Genomic DNA, 21,882 nt, shown 5'->3' with positions numbered 1-21,882 from the left:
TAAGTGCAGTAAAGTATTCTATGACATACCACAAAACCTGGACTTCTGGCCAGTAATCATAAATATGACACTCTATTACTGTAGAACTGTTTTGCTCAATAAAATGCTCATCAGTTTTGCCTGCACAAGTCTGATGTGTAAGTACTTGCAAACAGTTGTAAACCTGGTTAGTAAGGCATTAGCAATTCAGACCTATTGCACTCAGCTGGTAAGTAACTAGGAGCAGTTTGTGTGAAACAGCGTAAGAAAATAATGCAGCAGTGTGTTGATTTGCAAAAGACACAGACCTTCACAGATGCCGCAGTGCTCTAACTATAGCTCGTTATTTGGTTTGCTCAGAGGAACAGGAAGACACAAAGCCATCATATCGTTTGCTAATTACTTAACAGGCAGCGTTGATGGTTCTGAACCATGCCTAATGCCTTACTCATCTTTCAAAGAACCAAAGCCACATCTGCTGTATTAATAAGCCGCAGCGACTCATTCAAGAAGAAAAGCTTATTTAAATAAAACAAAATCATAGTCTTACGAACATAAACAGTATGCTTTTAAGCATTTCACTTGGAAATTAATTAAATTTCTTAAGATATCATACCTTACAGGTAGCAGCACAGAATGGTGCTAAGTCAAGGGTAAGTGGAAAGTCTACATGTCTGTTTACTTTACGAAGACTCAAGCCAGCCTTAAAAGGACAAAATAAAATTTTTAGTAAAACAAAAGTTAGTTTAAAGTACTATGTTAATGAAAACCAAAAGAAGAATTCTAGAAGTTATTATTTCCACAGATATAAATAAGACATGACTAATAATAGTCTGCAATTTTCACATATTAAAAATTAGATTTCCTATGTTGTTATTAGGTTATTTGTTCACATGAGGTTTTTTTTTCTACCATGAACAATAAGGTTAACAATTACTTCCTCTGTGGTTTTTACAACAATTAATAGCAATATAAATTTAATGTACTAAAAGCTAATCCACTGACAAATACTGTCATGGAAATGTACTCAACGAGATTCAAGACTACCTAACTCAATGACTTGTTACAGATGCACTCCAGGGCTGGAGAGACGCCTCGCAGGTTAAGCACACAGGCTGCTCTTCCTGAGTTCAATTGCCAGCAACAACATGGCGGCTCACAACCACCTACAATGAGATCTGGTGCCCTCTTCAGCATACAGGCATACATGCAGGCAAAATACTGATCCGTAATAAAGAAATAAATCTTAATAAATAAATAAACTCGAATGTAGGCAACCTCATCTAGGCCAAGGCAGAAAATGGGTACAAATGGATTTTCATTTCTAAAACTCAGTGATACTCAATGAAAGACTTTGAACACTTGCACTATTTTTCAATAAAAGTAAATGGTACATATTACATCAAATGGACTTTTATGATCTTAAGAAAACTCTTATTTTTCTGTTTAAAAATCTTATTTCCAAAGCTACCTTTAAAAATGTGTGTTCTCCACTGTGTAATGGTAATTAAGTTTAACTGAGGGCTGGCGAGGTGGTTCAGCAGGGAAAGGTACTCACTGTGCAAGCCTGATGACCTGAGCTTGCTCCCCGGAACCCAAGGTGGAAGGAGAGAACCAGCTCTCAAAAGCTGTCCTCTCGCCTCCACCATATGCACGCGCGCGCGCACACACACACACACACAAATAAAAATGTAAAAATTGTAAACAGATCGATCCACTAGTAGAAGTGAAAGGGTACAGATGAAACGAGAAGATGCTTAAATATGAATGCTGTGCAGAGACAAAGCAGGCCCCACCTTCCCTGACATCACCGCTCTCTTCCTGACATTACCAATCACATAACTTCACTGTATATTTGTCTCATTTTACTTCTGAGCTTTATTTAAAGAAAAAACACTTTTTTGTCAAAATATACCAACTAATGCTGTCCAAGGGACATGTGTGCATGTGTGCGAGCTTCTTCATGTAGGTACACTTGTTCATGTGTGCATGTACTGGAGATGTGCACATGTATACGAGGCTTGGGGACAACTTCTGGTGCCATTGCTTGGATGTCAATCCTCAGGTGTCATCACTTTCCTTTTTGAGACAGGGTCTGTTACTGGCCTAGAACTCACCAATTAGGCACACTGGCTGATCAGCCTGTCTCTGCCTCCCCGGGTGACATTTCAGGCATATACCACCATGACCAGTTGTTTGTTTGTTTATGTTTACATGAGCATGTACTGTATCAGCTAAGCCATCTCTTCAGACCCATATGATCATTAAGAGGATTCACATAGCTAACATGAAATTACAAGATCACATGCAGGAATTTCTTTGCCTCTTTTTTTTTTTTTTCTTTTTTAAATCAGACAACCTTTATAAGCATCCAATACCAGCAATGAGATTATTCAGACTGGTCTGTTCTCCTCAGTCTCTCTAAGACTCTTGGTAAATACTCCACATAGAAAGGCATCTATAAAGGCCTAGAGGATGAATCCTTTTCTAGGGGACAATTCTTAGAAAATATCTAGCATTACATATGCAGTCTCTTGCCTTTTGTTTTCCTTTTAACAGAACGATTCTCCCCTGGTCATTAAACTATAAATCAGATGTCCTAAACACTAGATGCTAATTCTGCCATCTGGCTTGATCTATAAGATAAATGGCTCTGCTGGGTATATCTCTATTTCAATGCAGCGAGTTCTTAGAAGTGAGATTAATTATGGAAGTGCCTTTGCTTAACTTAAAACATCACCTGACACCATTACTGACTTCTAGGCGGTGTTACCAATGCAGATTCCCACTGCTGGCACACGCGTGTCAAGGTCTTCCTTTAGACTCTGTATCTTTGCTAAATTGCAGTTACGAAAAGACATTTAATTATCTGGAAAGGATGAGCCTCTGTTTTACATTACTGGAATTTGTACTCCCTCTTCTGGAGCCCTGCACTCATCTATTGGGGCCAGCATCTTTCTTATCAGACTTTAAGAGTTGTCTGCATAGTTGCAATCAGTTAGTATGTCTATGACAAACATCTCTAGTCAGTTTGAGGTTTGTTCTTAAGTGTTGTGTATGGTTCTGAAATATAGCTCTAAAATTACTACATAAAAACAAACAAGGACAATGCATGCAGTAAGCCTAGACCCCCCCCCCCCCCCCCCCGCCTGTTCAGATCCAGCCAATGGACAGCTCATTCTCTAGGGTTGTGGGGAGAGCGGGACTTCCTCTGACATGAACTCTGGTACCCCCAATCTGATCACTTCCTCTTGGTGGGGAGGCCTGGCAGCACTCAGAGAAAGGGGAAGCAGGCTATCCGAAGGAGACCTGATAGGTTGTTGCCGGGGAGGAAGTCCCCTTCTGTCAGAGGTCTAGGGGAGGGGAATAGGGGAAGGGGGGGATGGGAAGATACAAATGAGATGTAGTCTGAATAAATTATTATTATTGTTGTTGTTGTTGTTTTGGTTTTTCTAAGACAGAGTCTCTGTGTAGCCTTGGTTGTCCTGGACTCGCTTTGTAGACCAGCTGGCCTGGAACTCATAGCAATCTGCCTGCCTCTGCCTTCCGAGTGCTGGGATCAAGGGTGTGCACCACCACACCTGGCTGAATAAATTATTTTTAAAAATAAAAAATTATTAAAAAAAAAAAGATTCTAGAGATACTAAGAAACAAAATGTTAGGTATCACTTAGGAACTCGTCCCCACCATTTCTAAGCCTTGGGAGCAAGGGTGTGGCTTCCCTGAGGTCACATCCAGCTTCAGATTAAGAAGGGACTAAAGGATTCATAAATATTTTTAAACTTGTTCATAGCAAGAACGCAAGTACCAAATACAAAACAAATTAATTTCTGCATCTGGCGTGCCCTTCCTTGTTCGTAGCCTGTAGAGACGCACCTTCAGCATTCGGCAGGCATACAGACGAGATGAGGTCACACATCTCCACCATGTTTCCGTAACATTAGCTATGGAGAATCACCAGCCTTTTTTTTGCTTGTTTTCATTTTGGTTTTTGCTGTTGTTGTTGCTTAAGGTTTCGCTATATGGCTCTGGCTGTCCTGGGACTCAAAGTTTCTCCCTGCTCCTTCCCTAGTTTCTCAGATTAAAGGCCTGAGCATTAATAACTAACAAGTACCTAACTCTTCCCCTCCCCTTTCTCTTCCTTTCCCCCTCCTGTTCTAACCCTTTACCAACTGAGGTAGCTACCTAGTCCTTGATTACTAATTTTATTTTAAAATACAAAGCAAACAAACAACAACAAAAGCCGTAGCTTAACAAAAAGAAGTTACAGTACTTAGTAGTCTATATTTATTTCTTCTTCCAGAGAAATTGAAAAGTTATTTAAAAACAAAAAAGTAGTCAGGCCTGGTGGCACAGCTGCTTGGGAGGCCAGAGCAAGATTACAATTTCAAAGCCTTCCCAGGCTACACAGAAAATTCCAGACCAGCTTGGGCAACAACCTGAGACTGTCTCGAATTTAAAAGAAAAACAGGGAAGTCATGTCAATGGCAGAGCACCTACCTAGCAACTAGAAAACCTTGGGTTCAAACCAAACACCAGAAAGAAAAACAAAATCCCACTGAACAAGATACAAGCTTAAGCTCATAAATAGTTACAGGAAGGTGAGCTTCTCTTTAACAATAAAAACATCTAGGTTGCCTCCTATTGAAGTCTTAAGGGTTTAAGTGTGGAGAGCCGAGAGGTGCTGCACCTTAACAAAGCGCAGGTTTCCGCCATCCCGACGGCGAGCGCTCTCTAAGATAAACAAGTCCTTATATGGCAAAAGGCTGTGCAAGGGTAACTGGTGATCTGATGACGAGCAGTCCTGCTCTGACGCGGACCTATGAGGAGGTGGCACCTGGCATGAGCTGATTGGCCCTTGAGTTGTACTTAAGCTTGGCCCTTCCCTTCTTCAGGGCCATTCCCACTGAGCTTAATCCTGAGTAAAGATCTCGAGAAGTCTGGTTGTTGGTGTTTTACGGTGCGGCACCGACATTTAAGGCCTCCTTCCTTGCTTTGCTTGGTCCCTAGTCAACACAGCTAGTCCAAACACTATCTCTGCCAGGTCATGAGAGCTCAGAGAGTTGTGTGGACTTTGTCTTTTTGCTCTTTGTAATAATAATGCTTCTTCCTCTTCTTCCTCCTCCTCTTCCTCTTCTTCTTTGGAGGAGGGAGGTATTCAGGATAGGGTTTCTCTGTGTAGCCCTGGCTGTCCATGACTTGCTCTATAAACGAGGCTGGCTTTGAACTCACAGAGATCTGACTGCCTCTGCCTCCCTAGTGCACCCCGCTTGTATTTCTTCTTAATAACATTTAGCCTCCATTAAAACATACCTGTGACCACACGCCGCTTCAAGACATTGCTTAGGTTCCTACCACTTTCAGTAATGTTTTAATTTTTTTCCTAAAGATTTATTTGTTTATTTATGTATATAGTGCTCTGCCCGCATGTGTGCCTGCACGCCAGAAGAGGGCATGAACTCAGGACCTTCGGAAGAGCAGCCAGTCTCTTGTCCTCTGAGCTATCTCTCCTGCCCTCCCTTTCAATAATGTTATTCAAGATTTTTCCATAGTACAGGAAATCCCACATGATATCATATTTTTTTAATTCCAGGAAACACTGTCTAATGCTTAACAATTTCTCATAGCACTTAGAGCTCTGCAACCATATCCTGAAACTAATTACAGGGTTACGAAATGGCCTCTTACCTGGTGGAACCTTTTAAGATGGAGAATTAGGATAGCTGGGACAGCAGATATGAGCAGCTGCTTCCTGGCATTGGTATAAACGCCTCCTGCTTTCTTTTCTGCACAAATATAAATGTACTTGTAAAATTCCACTGAATGTATTACTTATAACATGGTAGACATTTACATAAAAGCTATTTAAATAGTATTGCATCATGTTTTCAGGTGGGTTTTTTGTTTGTTTGTTTGTTTGTTTGTTTGTTTTTGGTGGGGAGGAGGAGGTTAAGATTTCTCTGTGTGGCCCTAGCTGTTCTGGAACTCACTCTGTAGACCAGGCTGGCCTCAAACTCAGATCTGCCTCCCAAGTGCTGGGACTAGAAGTGTGCACCACCATACCTGGCTATACCATATTTAAAAAATATTAAAGAAACTCCTTTGTGTGTGTGTGTGTGTGTGTATGCATATGTGTGTGTGTGTGCACACGCATGTGTGTTGTCATGTTGCAGGAAGTTTGAGAGAGGTGTTAATGCACTTTGTGTACATGCATGTGGAGGTCAGAGGTTTGACAGTGGCAGCTTTCCTAATCAGTTCTCCACCTTGTTTTTTGTTTTTGTTTTTGTTTAAAGACAGGTCCTCATGATGCTGTCCAGGCTGTATTGGAGCTCACTATGTACACCACAGAGATGCATCTGCCTCTCCTTCCCAAGTGCTAGGATTTCAGGCATGTGCCATTGCACTTGGCTTCTGTATGGGTGTTGAGGACCAGAACTCAATCCCTCATGCTTGTTTCAGCAAACACTTTACCACAATGTGGCCACCAAGAATATTCTTTGCAATCATGAGTGCTAGAAAAAAATTCATCAGGTAAGAATCCCCATCTCCCTCTAACCAAGCAAACACTAGACTCATGGCATAAATATATTAAAAAACTTCAAATACATATCTTTTTTTTTTTTCAAATACATATCTTGGGCCTTGTAAGGAACTGAGGGGATTTGTGAAGTAACCTCAAATCCTACTAGTGATTCAACTATAAATCAGAAAGATTTTAAACAGCTAGATCCCTCAGATTAGACTACCTGGGTTTTAATTTTCAAGACAGAGAAGTGTACTTCTTGCTGTCTTCCTGCAGTTTCTCCTGGGAATCTACTCTGCTTACTCAGTGTCCTGAGTTCAGAGTCCTAAGTAAGACAAGGCCCTTCAGCCTGTGCCAAGAGGCTGAACGCACACATAAAGAAACTGTAAGATGCTCGTCCCCATCAACCCATCAGTCACACAGCAAGCAAGCAAGGCAGCCGCTTACCTGCAGAGCTGGTTTCTTTTTGGCATCTCTGTCTTTTTTCAGTACAGTCCTCGCAAAGAAGCTTGTTGTTGCCCATTAACAGCTCCATGGACGTGAACTGGTAGAGACAGGACTGTACTGAGCATTCTTTAGACGTAGTTACATAACTCTGAGAAAGAGTCTGAAAAGCATGTTGGGCACTGTGAAACCTCATGTGTTTTCCCTCTGAAAAACACAAATTATTTGGGGCATTTGGTGGCTGTTTTTCCCTGTGAAAATCTCTATTTCCAATCACAGTGTTGCTCAAATGAAGTTCAGCGATCGCTTCAGCCATTGCTTCATCACCACTATGCGTGTCTGGGGGGTGCAGGTGCTGCTCCGTGTGCCCACAGGGGTCCCCACTGGACTGGAACAGCACAGTCCGCTTGGAAGCACTCTCGGACTCAGAAGCTTCGCTATCGGCATCAGCACTGCTTTCAGAAAGGCTGGCTTCTTTCTCACTGCCATCAGTGGGGCTTTCGTTGAGGGATGACTCAGTACTCCTGATGCTGGAAAAGTGGCTCACTTCCAAGGTCTCATTCTTCTGATGCGTAACAACAGTTTTCTCTTCTCCAGGTGGCAATTTTCTTAAATGTTTTCTGTCATGACTGAGTTGATTCTGTAAGTTGACAGTATTTTTCAGAGAAAAGAATCTTGTGACCTTATTGAAAACAAATGCAACTAAAGCCCTACTTAACTGTCCACAACTATTCAATATATGTCTTTGAGATCCATTTCAAAGTCTACCTATGCGAGAAACAATGTGCTCTAATTTTAAAGGTAAACTCTTACCTGGAGTCTAACAACACTGGCTGCCCAGGTGAGGAAGGGAACAGGAATTCTGTAGAACAGGGCTACCAGGGACTCTTAAACCTTCCTTATAGAACTAAAACCTCTATTTCTATCATTAAGCATTTGGCCTAGTAAAGACCTCATAATAAATAATGAATAACAAATTATAAACTTCAGGATGACAGCCAACAAGTTGAGCTAAGCATGGTGGCACATACCTTTAATCCAAAAAGTTGGGAGGCAGGGGCAGGGGGATTTCTGTGAGTTTGAAGCCAGCTTGGTCTACATAGTGAGTTACAGGACAGTCAGGACTATGTAGAAAGGCTGTCTCAAAAAACCAAACCAACCAAACAAACAAATAATCAAAAAGTTCACCTATGAATTTATGAAACACTGTTTTGAACTTGAAGATCTGCTTTAATAAAAACACAATTAAGTAGAATTAATTCTAATCTTTTAGGACTGCTGGCTTTGTGTTGTCTGTGTTTTATGGTCCTAGGGACTAAACCCAGGGAGATTTTGAACTGGCCTATTTTATCTATGCTACTCCTAATGAAAATCAAAGCTCACATTCCTATCCTTGATGGCATAGATTTTTTATTTTATTTTATTTTATTTTATTTTATTTTTTTGAGACAGAGTCTCACTATGTAGCTCTGCTGGCCTGGAATTCACTATGCAAATAAAGCTGGCCTTGAACTCTGAGATCTACCTGCCTGTTTCCTTCATGCTAGGATTAAAGACACGTGTCACCATGCCTAGCCCATATAAATTTAACTACCTAAAACTATTTGTATTAAGCTTATAATACAAATTAGGACCAAATATCCCTAAGATTATTTTGAAAGGATAATGAAAACTGCATAGAAGCAATCTTTATTGTCCAAGAGGTAGTTTAGGATAGAAGTCAGGGGCATGTGCCAGTAGTAAGTACTTGGGTTCAAGTCTTGTTAGTAACTAGACAGTGACACTGAAGAATTTAGAAACATCTCAGTATTCTAATTTCCTCATCTCCAAGATACAAGTACCCAGCACAGTGAGTTTTCCTGTGGCCAAGTGAAGCAAACCACACAGCAGCCCACAGTCAGCAGCGTCACTGGCAGTGACCATGGGACTGATCACACTGGTCTCCCAAAACACCATCCAGGTACAAGTACTGAGCAAGGTTCCAGAGACACAGCAGCAGGGACACAGCACTTCCCATGAGCATTGGCTTCCTGCCCAGCACCCACACGGCAGCTCCCAACCTTCTGTAACTCCAGTTCCAGGCACATGATGCCCTCTTCTGGCCTCCACAGGTGCCAGGCACACATGTGGTACAGAGACATACATACAAGCAAAACACCCATACACAAGCCAGGCACAGTGGCACACGCCTGTAATCCTAGCACTCTAGGAGGCAAAGGCAGGCAAATCTCTGCGAGTTCAATGCCAGCCTGGTATACAAAGTGAGTCCAGGACAGCCAAGGCTGCACAGAGAAGCCCTGTCTTGAAAAAGAGAAAGAAAAAAACAAAACAAACAACAAAAAACCCCACCCATACACATAAGATAAAAATAAAATAATAAAATAACAGCAGATGCCAGTGGGAACAGGTGTGCATAGTTCAGACCTTTCTCTTGGCCTATGTGATAAGTTCATACTTTTAATGCCAGGAGTTGGAAAACAGAGTTAGTTGGATCTCTGTGATCTACACAGAGTTCCAGGCTAGCCTGGGCTACACAGGGAGGAGACCTTGCCTCAAAAGAAGCAAGCAAACAAACAGTAAACAAAGGGGGGAAAAACCCCAAAACATATTCCTTACTTAGCCTATATAAATTCCTATCTGCACCTATAAGTGTTAACATTTTAGACATATTTCTTTTTATTTTTTTTAATGTTTTTTTCTGCCTGCATGTATGACTAGAGGCCAGAATGGGGCACCAGATCTCATTATAGAGGCTACGAGCCTCCATGTGTTTGCTGGGATTTGAACTCAGGATCTCTAGAAGAACAGCCATTGATCTTAACCCTCTGAGCCACCTCTCCAGCCTGGCAGATTTCTTTTTTGTTGTTTTATTGTTCGTTGGTTTGGTTTTGGTTTTTTGAGACAGGGTTTCTCTGTATAACCTTGTGTTGCAAGATATTTGATCCCATTGTGAACCCTGAGATTATGAACTATAAAACTCTGTGTCTTGTTTGGTGTGGTTCAGTGCTAACACACACCTTTAATCCAAGAACTTTCTGTTTATTGTAAACAGGTGATTGTGGTGTGGTTCAGCCAGCTCTAGCACATACCTTTAATCTAAGAGCTTTCTGTACACAGGATTTAATAAAGTTAACCCTAGGTCAAGAGGCAGAGCAAGAAACCAGCTGACAGGGATTAAAGAGTAGGAGGGACTTTGAGTTTGAAGGGTGTTTAAGACAGAGAGGATATGATGATGATTTTTAAAAAGATTTATTTATTTATTATATATACAGTGATCACTGTGAATTCACGGCCAGCCTGGTCTACAAAGCGAGCCCAGGATAGCCAAGGCTAACACAGAGAGACCCTATCTTGGAGGGGGGTGGGGGAAGAAGATGATTTTGAGTTTTGAGCTAGCAAGCTTTTGGCTTTGGGCCTTTGGGGTTTTCCTCTAGGACATGAGCTGACAAGGAGGTCAGCGGGTGCTTTCTCTGCCTCTCTGGGCTAGCAGGTTTCCACCCCAGCATCTGGCCATCTGAGTCTTTATTAGTAATATCGAACAATCTAGGACGTTTTTTAGCTGCACTCACATTGTAGACCAGGCTGCCCTCAAACTAATAGACACCCACCTGCCTCTACCTCCCTGAGTGCTGGGATTACAGGCATGTGCCACCCTGCCAGGTCACTATGTTTTAAAATAGTCGGAAGATGGCCTTATCTTCTGATTTCCCAACAATGAAAACACTTGAGTTATTATTTAAGGTTTATTTTTGTTTCTTTCTTTGTTTTTTGAAGACAGGGTTTCCCTGTGTAGCCCTGTCCAGAACTCACTTTGTAGACCAGGCTGGCCTTAAGCTCACAGCAATCCACCTGCCTCTGCTCCCGAGTGCTGGGATTAAAGGTGTGTGCCACCACCATCCAGCCTTAAGGTTTATTTTATTTATTTATTTATTTATTTTAAGGTTTTTTTTTTTTAACCCTATGCATCATGATCATTTTCTCTCTGAAACTCTGTACCATCTTAGTGGTGTAATTGTAGGACCATACAGTAAAAAGATCAACAACTAACTATCAGATCAGTACTTAAACTGCATTTATTTTAAAAATATTCAGTGAGTTTCTGCTAAACACACTAAATGTGAGGGTAAAGTCCATTTTACACCTTAAAAACATAGAACAAATAAAAATAGTTAAAGAAATGTTTTGTTTTTTTTTTTGAGTTTTCTCAAAATTCTCAAAGGGAGACAGTTACATAGTGAGAGCTTGTCTCAAAGAAACTAAAGGGTGGGACTAAAGAGATGATTCAGCAGTTAAAAGCACTTGTTGCTCTCACAGAGGACCTGGCTTCAATTTTCAACATCTTATGGCAGCTCCCAACCATCTATCCCTACCTGATTTCCTTTTCTGGCCACCAAGGGCACCAGGCATGCATGTGGTACACAGACATGCATACAGACAAAACACTCATACACACAAAATAAAATAAAAGTTGCTACGAGAATGGTATGTTTTTAACTTTGTAAACATATGCAGATTATTTTGTCCTCCCGTGAACTAGAAAGACAGCAATAAAGGTAACTTATCACATGAAAAGGAATTCAATAAAGAATGGCTTCAAGTTTTTCCACATGACGCCAAGTTATAGCACTACGGGATCCATTTGTAGTATCTGAAGACCAGCATGCTCTCAGTGCCCAACTGCTACTGTGTACTGTGTAGGCACTGTTTCCCTCGGCTGTTTAAGTAACACATCTATTAAAAGTCTTATGGCCAATCCACAGCATTGCCCACTAGCTCTTAAAGTTAAACAGAAATAGGCTAGGCTTGGTGGCACATGCCTTTCATCCTAGTATTTGGGAGGCAGAAGAGAAAGGCAGATCCAGGTTAGTTCAAGACCAGCCTGATCTACATAGCAAGTTCCAGAACAGCTGGTACTATATAGAGAAACCTGGTCTCAAACAAAACAAAACAAAACAAAGCAAAAATCACAAGCTAAAGAGAAGTTATTAAATTCTCATATTTTCCTAGCCAGTACTTCAGAGAAGCACATCAAAACTTGAAGTGTCTTCAATGTTAACCCACAGGAGGCTCTAATCCAGGCGCTTCTGGTCTCCATTGTTAGAAAAAGGCAGATGTTCAAGCACATTAACCACCCTAGGTATTTCCTGGGGCAGAAACGAGACATTTATTTAAGGAGTACACCTGAAATCCCAGCAAGGAAGCAAGAAGACTGACGCAAGTGCTGGGCCAGCCTGAGCTGCTCAGTGAGTTCCAGGCTAGGTAATACCACAAGATTCTGTCCAGCCAACCAGCCAGCCAGCCAGCCAGATGGACAGATAGCTAACAAGGTAAAAATAAAACAGCAACAAGAGAAAACCACCCATGCTGGCTACTGTAGTGTTCCCCCTTATAAGACTGAAGCTAGCTTCAGTTTCATGTCAGTTTGCTGAATCACTACAAAAGCTTCATATAAAAGACGTTCTCTTTAAATAAAATACAAATTCTGATTGATTTCTTTTGATTTTAATTGACTCCTTAACAACCAGACTTGTCTCTAGGAAAATAATGTATCTACAAAATGCTGTAACAGCTAGCAATATGGAAAGACACAAAACTTGTATGTCTCTACTTGAAATATACTACCACTTAAAAATCGGTATCTCTCCCTCTCTCTCCTGCTCTCCCTGCAGCCCTGTCTCCCCCAGTTTGTTTTGGTTACTGTTTCCAAGGTAGATTTTGCTACTGTAGTTCCGCCTGAGCCAGAATTGCTATGAAGTTCAACTTGGAATCCTGTTTCAGCCTCTCCAGTGCTAAAGACACAGGCGTGCATTGCCATACCTGGCTAGAAGTTGTCTTGCTGAAAAGTAAATAAACAGTCAAAGCTAAATTTGGCCTCTACATTTGATTGCAGTAGAGAGGAAGTAAAAGAGAGAGAAGAACCTGTCAGAACCATGGGAACTCAATAGCAAAATGAATTCTGAGTCAGTGCAGGAAACTATTGACCAAAGGATCACATTTCTTCAGTAAATAAATAAGAGGGAATCTGTAGATTAGAAAGAGACTTAAAAAGTGTGCTAGTTGGCCGGGCGTGGTGGCGCACTCCTTTAATCCCAGCCCTCGGGAGGCAGAGGTAGGTGGATCACTGTGAGTTCGAGGCCAGCCTGGTCTACAAAGAGAGTTCTGGACAGCCAAGGCTACACAGAGAAACCCTGTCTCGAAAAACCAAAAAAAAGTGTGCTAGTCAACTATAATCTATTGACCCTTTTTAAAATCATAAATCTAAACTTTAAAACATTTTTGGTTTTATTAATAAGTTTTTGATTTGTTTTGGTTAGTTACTTGGTTTTTCAAGACAGGGTTTCTCTGTATGGCTTTGGCTGTCCTGGACTCACTTTGTAGACTAGGCTGGCCTCGAACTCACAGTGACTCACCTGCCTCTGCCTCCTGAGTGCTGGGATTACAGGTGTGCACCACCATGCCCGGCTCTAATGAATTATTGATAATTTCAAGTATTATGCTGGTACTATGCTTACATTTGCAAAGACTATCTTCATTTCTTATTTCTTTGTTTTTATGGGTATTCAACATTTAAGCCAAGTGCTCCACCACAGGCTCTAACCCAACCCCTAGAAAGTAACGTTTAGAGATGTACTTTGAAGTACAAGATCTAGTTGGGATTTCCTTCAGAACAACCTAGGTTGGGGAAAGAGGCAGGGGTGGGATACATATGTCAGAAACATGATCAGCCATGAACTGACCATTGGAAAGCTGAGACCACGATAGTAAGTGTTCATCAGACTGGCATTTCTACTTGTGAACATGCTTGCGATTTTTCAAAATAAAAGTATTAAAAACATGCCCAATCTGCCCCCACAATCTGACTTACCTTATCTTTAGGTGACGAATGCTTCTTGGCAGCTCTGGGTTGATGGGTATTTTCTACAGTAACAGTGGCTTTGTTATGATCTTGGTCTGTGTCCTGTAAACTTCTGCATTTACTCATTTTCCCCAAAAGTACAGGCTTTGAAACCTATGCCACATATAACATAAAAAAAATTGGTAAACTAATTATTTTCAAAATTTGTAACTTACTACAAATGCAAAATAATGATTTTATTTTTTAAAATATTTTTTAAAAAGTCTTTTCTTAGTATAGGTGCTTTGTTGGCATATATGGCTGTGTGTCACTTGCATCAGTGCCCATGGAGGCCGGAAGAGGGTGTAGAATGCCCTGGAAATGGAACTGGAGTTCAAGACAGTCGTGAGCTCACAGCCATGTGGGTGCTGGGAAATGAGCCCAGGTCCTCTGGAAAAGCAGCCAGTGTACTTAACTGCTGAGCCATCTCTCTAGCCCTCTCACAAGCACAATTTTCTTCACAATTTCAAACTACAAGGCTTAAAGATTTAATCTCGGAGAGTAAGAAGATATATACACTTCGTGCACACATACATTAAGCTGATACCAAACCCACTACACAAACCCAATTCTGTGTAAACCATGACCCCGAGACACAGATAACACAGCAGGTGTTTACATAAATGAATGAATGCATGCTTTGCAGAGGAGTTTTATGATTTCTTCTCCTTACCCTTTCTTCTATAATAGGAAGTGAAATATCGATGAAGGGATCCTTCATAGTGGAGATCTTAAAAAGAAAAGGCAGATTGAGAAGTTCAGTTAGAATTCTAACATAGACACAGACTGTTGTTAAAGAGCAAAACAAATCAAACTTCCCAGGTGACTTAAAATCTCACGTTAAAATGCAATGTGTAGTGTTAAGAAAAAACAGAATCTGACAGTGTAACTGGTTTCTTAGGATAATCTGTTTTAGAAGATACCTGTGTGTAAGAGAGAAATCAGCGTCTGTGCCCAGTGCTCTATAGATCTTAGTAACTAAGTTATAGCCAAAGTTTATGTTTCAATGTCACAGGCAAGAGGAGATATAATAATTCTGGTTTTCTAAATAAAACTAGAGAGGGCACAAAAACTGGACATTGATACTCTTCATTAAAATCTGATAAAAATTTAACCTATCATACTCAGCCACATTTTCAGAAATATTTCTTACCAAGTAGTTGAAAAGTCTATAAAAATTTATGCATGTTTTAAGTTGTTAAAGATGGCATTAAAAACTGGGCAGTGGTGGCACATACCTTTAATCCCAGCACTTGGGAGACAGAAGCAGGCAGGTCTTATGAGTTCCAGGCTAGCCTGGTCTACGGAGCGAATTCCAGGACAGCTGGAGCTGTTACACAGAGAAACCTATCTTGAAAAACAAAACAAAACAAAACAAAAAGTAGTACTAAATCCGAAGATTAAGTACACACACCTTTCAATTACCTTTCAATTTGTTGTTGTTGTTGTTGTTTTGTTTTGTTTTGAGACAGGGTTTCTCTCTGTAGCCCTGGCTGTGCTGGAACTCTCTCTGTAGACTAAGCTGGCTTGAAATATATAGAGATTTACCTGCTCTGCCTCCCAAGTGCTGGGATGAAAGGTGCGCGCCACCAGTGCCTGGCCCCAACATTTTTTTTTAATGACTATTAAAGACTACATATAGGAGACAACCTCTTGGCTGCCATTCTCCCTGGATGTTTTAAATTTAAAAAGCGGACTCTGATTCTTACAGGAAAGCTAAGTGGTGACTGCTGCCATAACAGTCTGTCTCTCCTTCAGTCACGTGCTGTAAGCTTTATCATCTCTGAGCCTGAGTAAGCAAAGTATATGATCCTACCTTTAAAAAAGACAGTTGGCTTACACAAACTAGTTACTTCCGAGCTACCACTAATGCCCTTTAAGTGGTTCTATTTGTGTATGCAGCAAGTGCTGGAAATCTGAATCGGTCCTTCCTCTTCCTGAAAGTAAGGCTATCAATTCATGAAATCACATCCATGCCCTTATTTTGCTATTGTTGTCTACCCGTAGCCACTGTGATACTGGACAAATAAAATACCACAACAAAAACAATGGGATTACAGTACAGTGCATGAAGTGAACTTTAGGTACTTACATTCGCGCATTCTTCACACATGACTGTGCTAGTTAATTCACCAATAAAGATCCGATCTATGAAGTTCATCTTCACGCCCTCTTTTCCATAGGCTGTAAAAAGAAGGCGTTTTTTAAAATTATAAAATTTACAAAACAGTTACTGGTCCAACAGTAGCCTGCCATTATTTGTTTATTCAAAAGTCATCTGGAGGTTGGAGAGATGGCTAAGAGGTTAAGAGGGCTGACTACTCTTCCAGAGGTCCTGAGTTCAATTCCCAGCAACCACATGGTGGCTGAGAACCATCTATAAAGTTCTCTGGTGCTCTCTTCGGGCATGCAGGTGTACATGCAAGCAGAGCACTGTATGCATAATAAATAAATCTAAAAATAAAAGTCATCTTGATGAAATAGAACTTCTATTTTACATTCCATAATGTATTTTATACTATGGTACATCCTTCTCTATAATTTTATAAAGGAGACATAACTATTGAGTACCATAATCTTTGTTGTTGTTGTTGTTGTTGTTTTGTTTTTTGTTTTGTTTTATTTGGTTTGGTTTGGTTTTCCAAGACAGGGTTTCTCTGTGTAGCCTTGACTGTCTTGGACTTGCTTCGTAGACCAGGCTGGCCTCGAACTCACAGCGATCCACCTGTCTCTGCCTCCCAAGTGCTGGGATTAAAGGCGTGCGCTACCACACCCAGCTTGAGTACCATAATCTTTAAGATTTAACGTCAGATAGGTCCCAGGAATTGAACTCAGGTCATCAGGGTTGTGAGTGCGCACCTTTATTGCTGAGTCATCTTGCCAGCACAAACTATTTTTAAGAGGTAAAATAAATATAGCAATAACTGCTAATCATACCACACCCCAGAGGCTCCCATGAAACTTTTTGACGTCTCTGTTCCTAACCAGAAGGTAGACAGAACAGGGATATAACTGCTTTCGATGCTACTGATTCCAGAACCACAGCTATGAAAGGGGGTGTAAAAGACAAGTATGTGCAACATAGTGTAAGAAGTGACTCTGGACAGTAAGACTCGTGTAAACATGTACACACATGTGCTTGGTGATTGCTTTTAAAGGTTGAGAATAGGCTGGACACAGTGCACACTCCCGTAATCCCAGAACTCGGGAGGCAGAGCCAGGTGGATCTCTGTGAGTTCAAGGCCAGTCTGATCTATAAAGCGAGTCCAGGTCAGCCAAAGCTGCACAGAGAAACCCTCTCTCAACAAACAAACAAAAAAGTTGAAAGTATTTTGTTTATGAAGAACTTACAGATCAATGGGAATTGTACTAACAGTTTGCTTAAAATAAACCCAGTGCTGGAAAAAACTGACCAAACAACATGCTATGGAAGAAGTTAAGGTAGGTGACACACGCACAAGAAGATGCACTGTGCTAATCCTACTGCTCTGACAGATAGCTAAAGTTTTCAGAATAAAACCTGAGACAGAAAATATATTAACAAAACCGTCTGTCTCGCTTCCAAACTTCCACCCTTTGAACCCTCTGCCTTTATGGAAAGTGTTGGCAATTATTAAAAAGCTTTAGACAAAACACTGAATAACAAAGAAGACACACTTTTACACAATAGAAATTTTATAGTAACCATTAAGAAACACCATTTTTCCTTAAGAAAAATTGAATAACAGACTACAAATGAAACCAACACAAATGGAAAGAAAACCAGGGCAGTTACTCTAAACATGCACTAGATGGCAGCATCACAACACAGAGTAACAAGGTACCCACTGAAAAACTATGTCCCTGCCCTACATCAAATCCCTTCCTTTGGAGACAGGGTCTCATGATGTAGCTTTAGCTGTCCTGGACTTTGTAGACCAGGCTGGCCTCAAACTTACAGCGATCGCCTGCCTCTGCCTCTGGAGTGTTGGGATTAAAGATGTGTGACACTATGACTGGCTGAGAAAGTAAGTTTTAAACCTACAACTACAATAAAGTATTAGAGCGCTTATTTATAAATTATAGTCATATACTATAAACAGTACAATGCTACAAAAATAAAAGTTAGAAATAAAACACAAACATCATCTTACACGTCGTCTACAATTGACAGCTGCATACTAACAGTATGCCGAGACAGGATATACACTAAGAGTGGGAATTGGATGTTACAAGATATAAACACAAACTGCAGTATTTATACGAGCTTTGTTTAATCACTGGCTTGCCTCATATTGACAGACATGTAGCACAAAGCTGGAGCAGGCAAGATGTGCTGCTATTATTAGTCTCTTAAATAAACAGTGACTCTGCAACGTCTTTGGCGCATCTAGGCAGTTATTTTATCTAAACAAAATTAGGTAATGTAACTGCCCTCTGAATGGGCTCAATACCCTCTCCGCCGAGGAGGTGAACCAGTGTCTGATACTGCAAGCCTGGCAAACAATGAAGGCACAAAGGGGTAGTAGACTCATGCGGAGAACACGTTTCTGATAGTGAACTAGACATGGCCCCAAGTTTGCTCTCTATAGACAAAAATGTTTCCCAGCTCATGGCTGCACAGGATGCATAAAAAGTTACAGTGTGGGCCCATCCCTAAGCAGGTCACTTACACCACTCCCTCAAAGGCAGGGAACACGACAGACAGAAGAGAGGGCATGAAGCATGTAAGAGCCAGAAAACTGAGTGAAAAGCTACAAAGTGTCACTCTCTAGATGTGATGGAACTACTGTAATCACTAACTTATCAACTGCAGTTCATGTATGAGGCCCACAGAGGAGCAGTTATTATCAATAAGTCAACGGGTTAATGGGGCCTTACCCTTTACTTTTGGACTACAGGATAGTACTCAATTCTCAAAGAGGAGGAATCCTTATTTGGGGGTTTTGTGGGGAGCAGGTAAGGCATCCAGAGATGACAGGGAAGTGGGAGATGAGTATGGTCAATATGAAAAATACATTGTGTGAACACTCATCTAACATAAAAGTGCAACATCAACAGCTTCCAAGTGAGGGCGCTACTCTCAACAAGCAAGTCTCCTTTAGAAGATCCCAGGTATGGACATGTGGTCAATGGATCCATACATGAGATATTAGTTTGATTAAGGGAAAAAAATTACAGGAACTGGAAAGATGGCTCAGTGGTTAAGAGTACTGGCTGCTCTTCCAGAGGTTTTGAGTTCAACTCCCAGCAATCACATGGTGGTTCACAACCATCTATAATTGGATCTGATTCCCTCTTCTGGTGTACATATACATAAAGTAAATAAATATTTTTTAAATAAAAAAAATTAGAACACACGTCTTTAATCCCAGCACTCAGGGAGGCAAAGGCAGGTGGATCTCTGTGAGTTCCAGCTTGGTCTACAAAGGAAGTCGAGGACAGCCGAAGCTATACAGAGAAACCCTGTCTCGGAAAAAGAAAAGAAAAAGAAAATTACAGCCAGGTGGTGGTGGTGGTGGTGGCACACATCTTTAATCCCAGCACTCGAGCAGAAGCAGGCGGATCTCTCTATAGAGTGAATTCTAGGACAGCCACAGATAGAGAAAACATGTCTTGAAAAACAAAACAAAAGGAAAAGGAAAAAGAAAAAAAATTACACATATGTTGTCACATGTTCGTTCCACGTTCCATCTCAGTGCACTCTTTTTTGTGGACAGATTTTGAGTCACTCAAAAGTGGCTGGCCTCAAATTATTAGAGATCTGTCTGCCTGTATGCCCAAGCCCTAGAGATTTCTTGCTTCCCTTTAAGAGAGAAGGATATGACCTTTTTCACTGTATCCAAGTACCTTGCAACACTGCCCTGCCCAGTAACACAATAGCTATCCTATGATGTACTCTATCCTGCAGCACATCACAGGAGTCTAGTCACAAATCCCTTCTTGAGGAACCATCTGCAGAGACACACCCACCTGACCCTTAATGCAACATTAAAATAGAAACCTCTTGCTAGAATGTTAAAGTCTCTCAAAAGTTGCGATGAATCGAATGACTCCAGCTCTCATGTAACACAATAATTAGTTTTTTCAAGAGAAAAGATAGGCTTTGGCTACCTCCTACAACTGAGAGGCTTAAATTACCTAGGGCTTTTAAGAACTTGAGTTATAAAGCCTGTACAAGGACCAGGGCTCAAAGGAAAAATCAAGGCATTTTGCAGCTGACATTTTTTTATCAGTTAGTAAAACAGATACCACAATTTCTTCTTAAACACAAAGTACTGCCCAGCATACTAAATTATGTAGGACTATTTCCTGAATGATTTGCCTCCTCAGTTACTGCCCAAAGGGATTCAAGCACTACACAATGGCATCTTTGAAACACACACACACACATGCACGCATGTGCATTAAACACTACACAACATTGTATTTGTAAGAACCGATGTCATACTAAGGTAGTGTATTCTAATGTGCATTTACAACCATCCAGTGGCTATGTCACTGAAAAAATGTCTCCTCCCTCTAGCAACAACTAAAAGTATCCACATATTCAGGGAAGGACAGGTGTCAGGATCCCTCCAGAATTTTGTTCAGGCTCTGGAAAACCACAGCTGCTGAGAGTTCATGCTAGGGTAGGCACGTGGAGAAGAAAGTGTTCTCCAGCTCTCTGCCCCTCCCCCACCTCGTCTGTCATGTTCCCCGAGCCCTGGATGAAGGAAGAACGTTGCTATATTGTTCTATTAAGTACTTTTTAACAGACTCAACATACCTTTGACTTTTTTTCTCGTTTCATCATCAGCCGTCTTTGTTGTTGGGTTGTTAAATGCTTTTAGAATGCTGGCTTGTATCCTCTGTAAAACAAAGGTATCAGAACCCAGTGGTGGTTAATGAAGATCCCATTCTCAACACAAGGATGACTGTCTAACAGCAAATTACACTATGCCTCTTAGCTTCTACCCTTGAAATAAAATATGTGAATTTTAAATTGGGATTTATTGTTGGAATATGTAGTTTATTCTATCTTTCAGTTGTATAACTCCACAAATGAACAAACCCTCTGACTGGGCATGATAGCACAAGCCTGTAATCTCAGCATTTGGAGAAAGGAGCAGGATTGTGAGTTAGGGCTAGTCTGGACTTACAGAGTGAAACCATGCTTCTAAAACAGATTCAAGAACAAAACCAGAAAAAAAAACACCCTAAAACCTTTCTAATGGCACATCTTCATATATAAGAGTCAACTTTCTGTTCAGGTTCCCTCTCACATTAGAAGCCTTGCAGTCACAAAAGCAAGTAACCCAGCTCAGCTTTCCTTTAGGTTTAGAGTAAGTGTCTTTCCCCTCCCCTTGTCCCTCTATCTAAACTGGCATTCCTCATCAAGACAAAATATGAAAAGGGAGACAAAAAATCAGATCACCAAATGGTGCTGGTGCATGCCTTTAATCCCAGCACTTGGGAGGCAGATCTCTGTGAGTTCGAGGCCAGCCTGGTCTACAAAGTGAGTCCAGGACAGTCAAGGCTACACAGAGAAACCCTGTCTCGAGGGCGGGCCACGGGGGAGGGGGAGGGACTGCATGAAATCAGATCACATGAAATTTTCTACCTACAAAGAAACCTTAAGGTATAAGAAGCTATCAGTAGCCACTTCAGTATCTCCAAAGAAAGGGCACATACACAGGGACCCTAAAATCCAGACTATCAACCAACATTGATCAACAATTTCCCAAACCATGATCATGGTGATCGTTAGTGTTGTCAGTAATGACCGTGTCTTTAGCTGCTTGTAGTAGTTACAAGGTTTATAATTCTACATACCTGCGTGTGTGTGTGTGTGTGTGTGTGTGTGTGTGTGTGTGTGTGTGTGTGTGTGTACATGCACACATGTGTGATGCTGGGCTCTGATCCTGGGCTCACATACATTCATAAGAGTTCTATCACTTAGCCACACTCTCACGGCCCTTACTTTTACATAGTCTATCTATATGTTAGGCAAGTGCCAAAAACCTTTCAAAACAGAATAAACTATATATTCCAACCTTTTTAAGTCAACAAAGTATTCACA

The 21,882-nt window shown here is 41.0% G+C and overlaps 1 protein-coding gene across 5 annotated transcripts in view; it reads right to left on the bottom strand.

Moving 5' to 3' along the window:
* Positions 1–21,882, bottom strand: part of USP45 (ubiquitin specific peptidase 45) — a 66,386-nt gene that overhangs the window by 5,156 nt on the left and 39,348 nt on the right. For all 5 annotated transcript variants that reach the window (XM_084796541.1, XM_084796544.1, XM_084796542.1 and 2 more), the window contains 7 exons: positions 20,590–20,671; positions 15,934–16,025; positions 14,515–14,571; positions 13,812–13,955; positions 6,950–7,586; positions 5,668–5,765; positions 596–682 (listed from right to left, as the gene is read on the bottom strand). In XM_084796541.1, coding sequence (XP_084652667.1) covers positions 596–682; positions 5,668–5,765; positions 6,950–7,586; positions 13,812–13,955; positions 14,515–14,571; positions 15,934–16,025; positions 20,590–20,671 — 1,197 coding nt within the window. The remainder of the gene's footprint in view (positions 1–595; positions 683–5,667; positions 5,766–6,949; positions 7,587–13,811; positions 13,956–14,514; positions 14,572–15,933; positions 16,026–20,589; positions 20,672–21,882) is intronic.

Source organism: Acomys minous (genome assembly GCF_964271855.1).
Source record: "Acomys minous genome assembly, chromosome: 1".
Classification (NCBI taxonomy): domain Eukaryota; kingdom Metazoa; phylum Chordata; class Mammalia; order Rodentia; family Muridae; genus Acomys; species Acomys minous.
The sequence above is the reverse complement of the archived record's forward strand: the minus strand, read 5'-3'. Positions and strand labels throughout refer to the sequence as shown.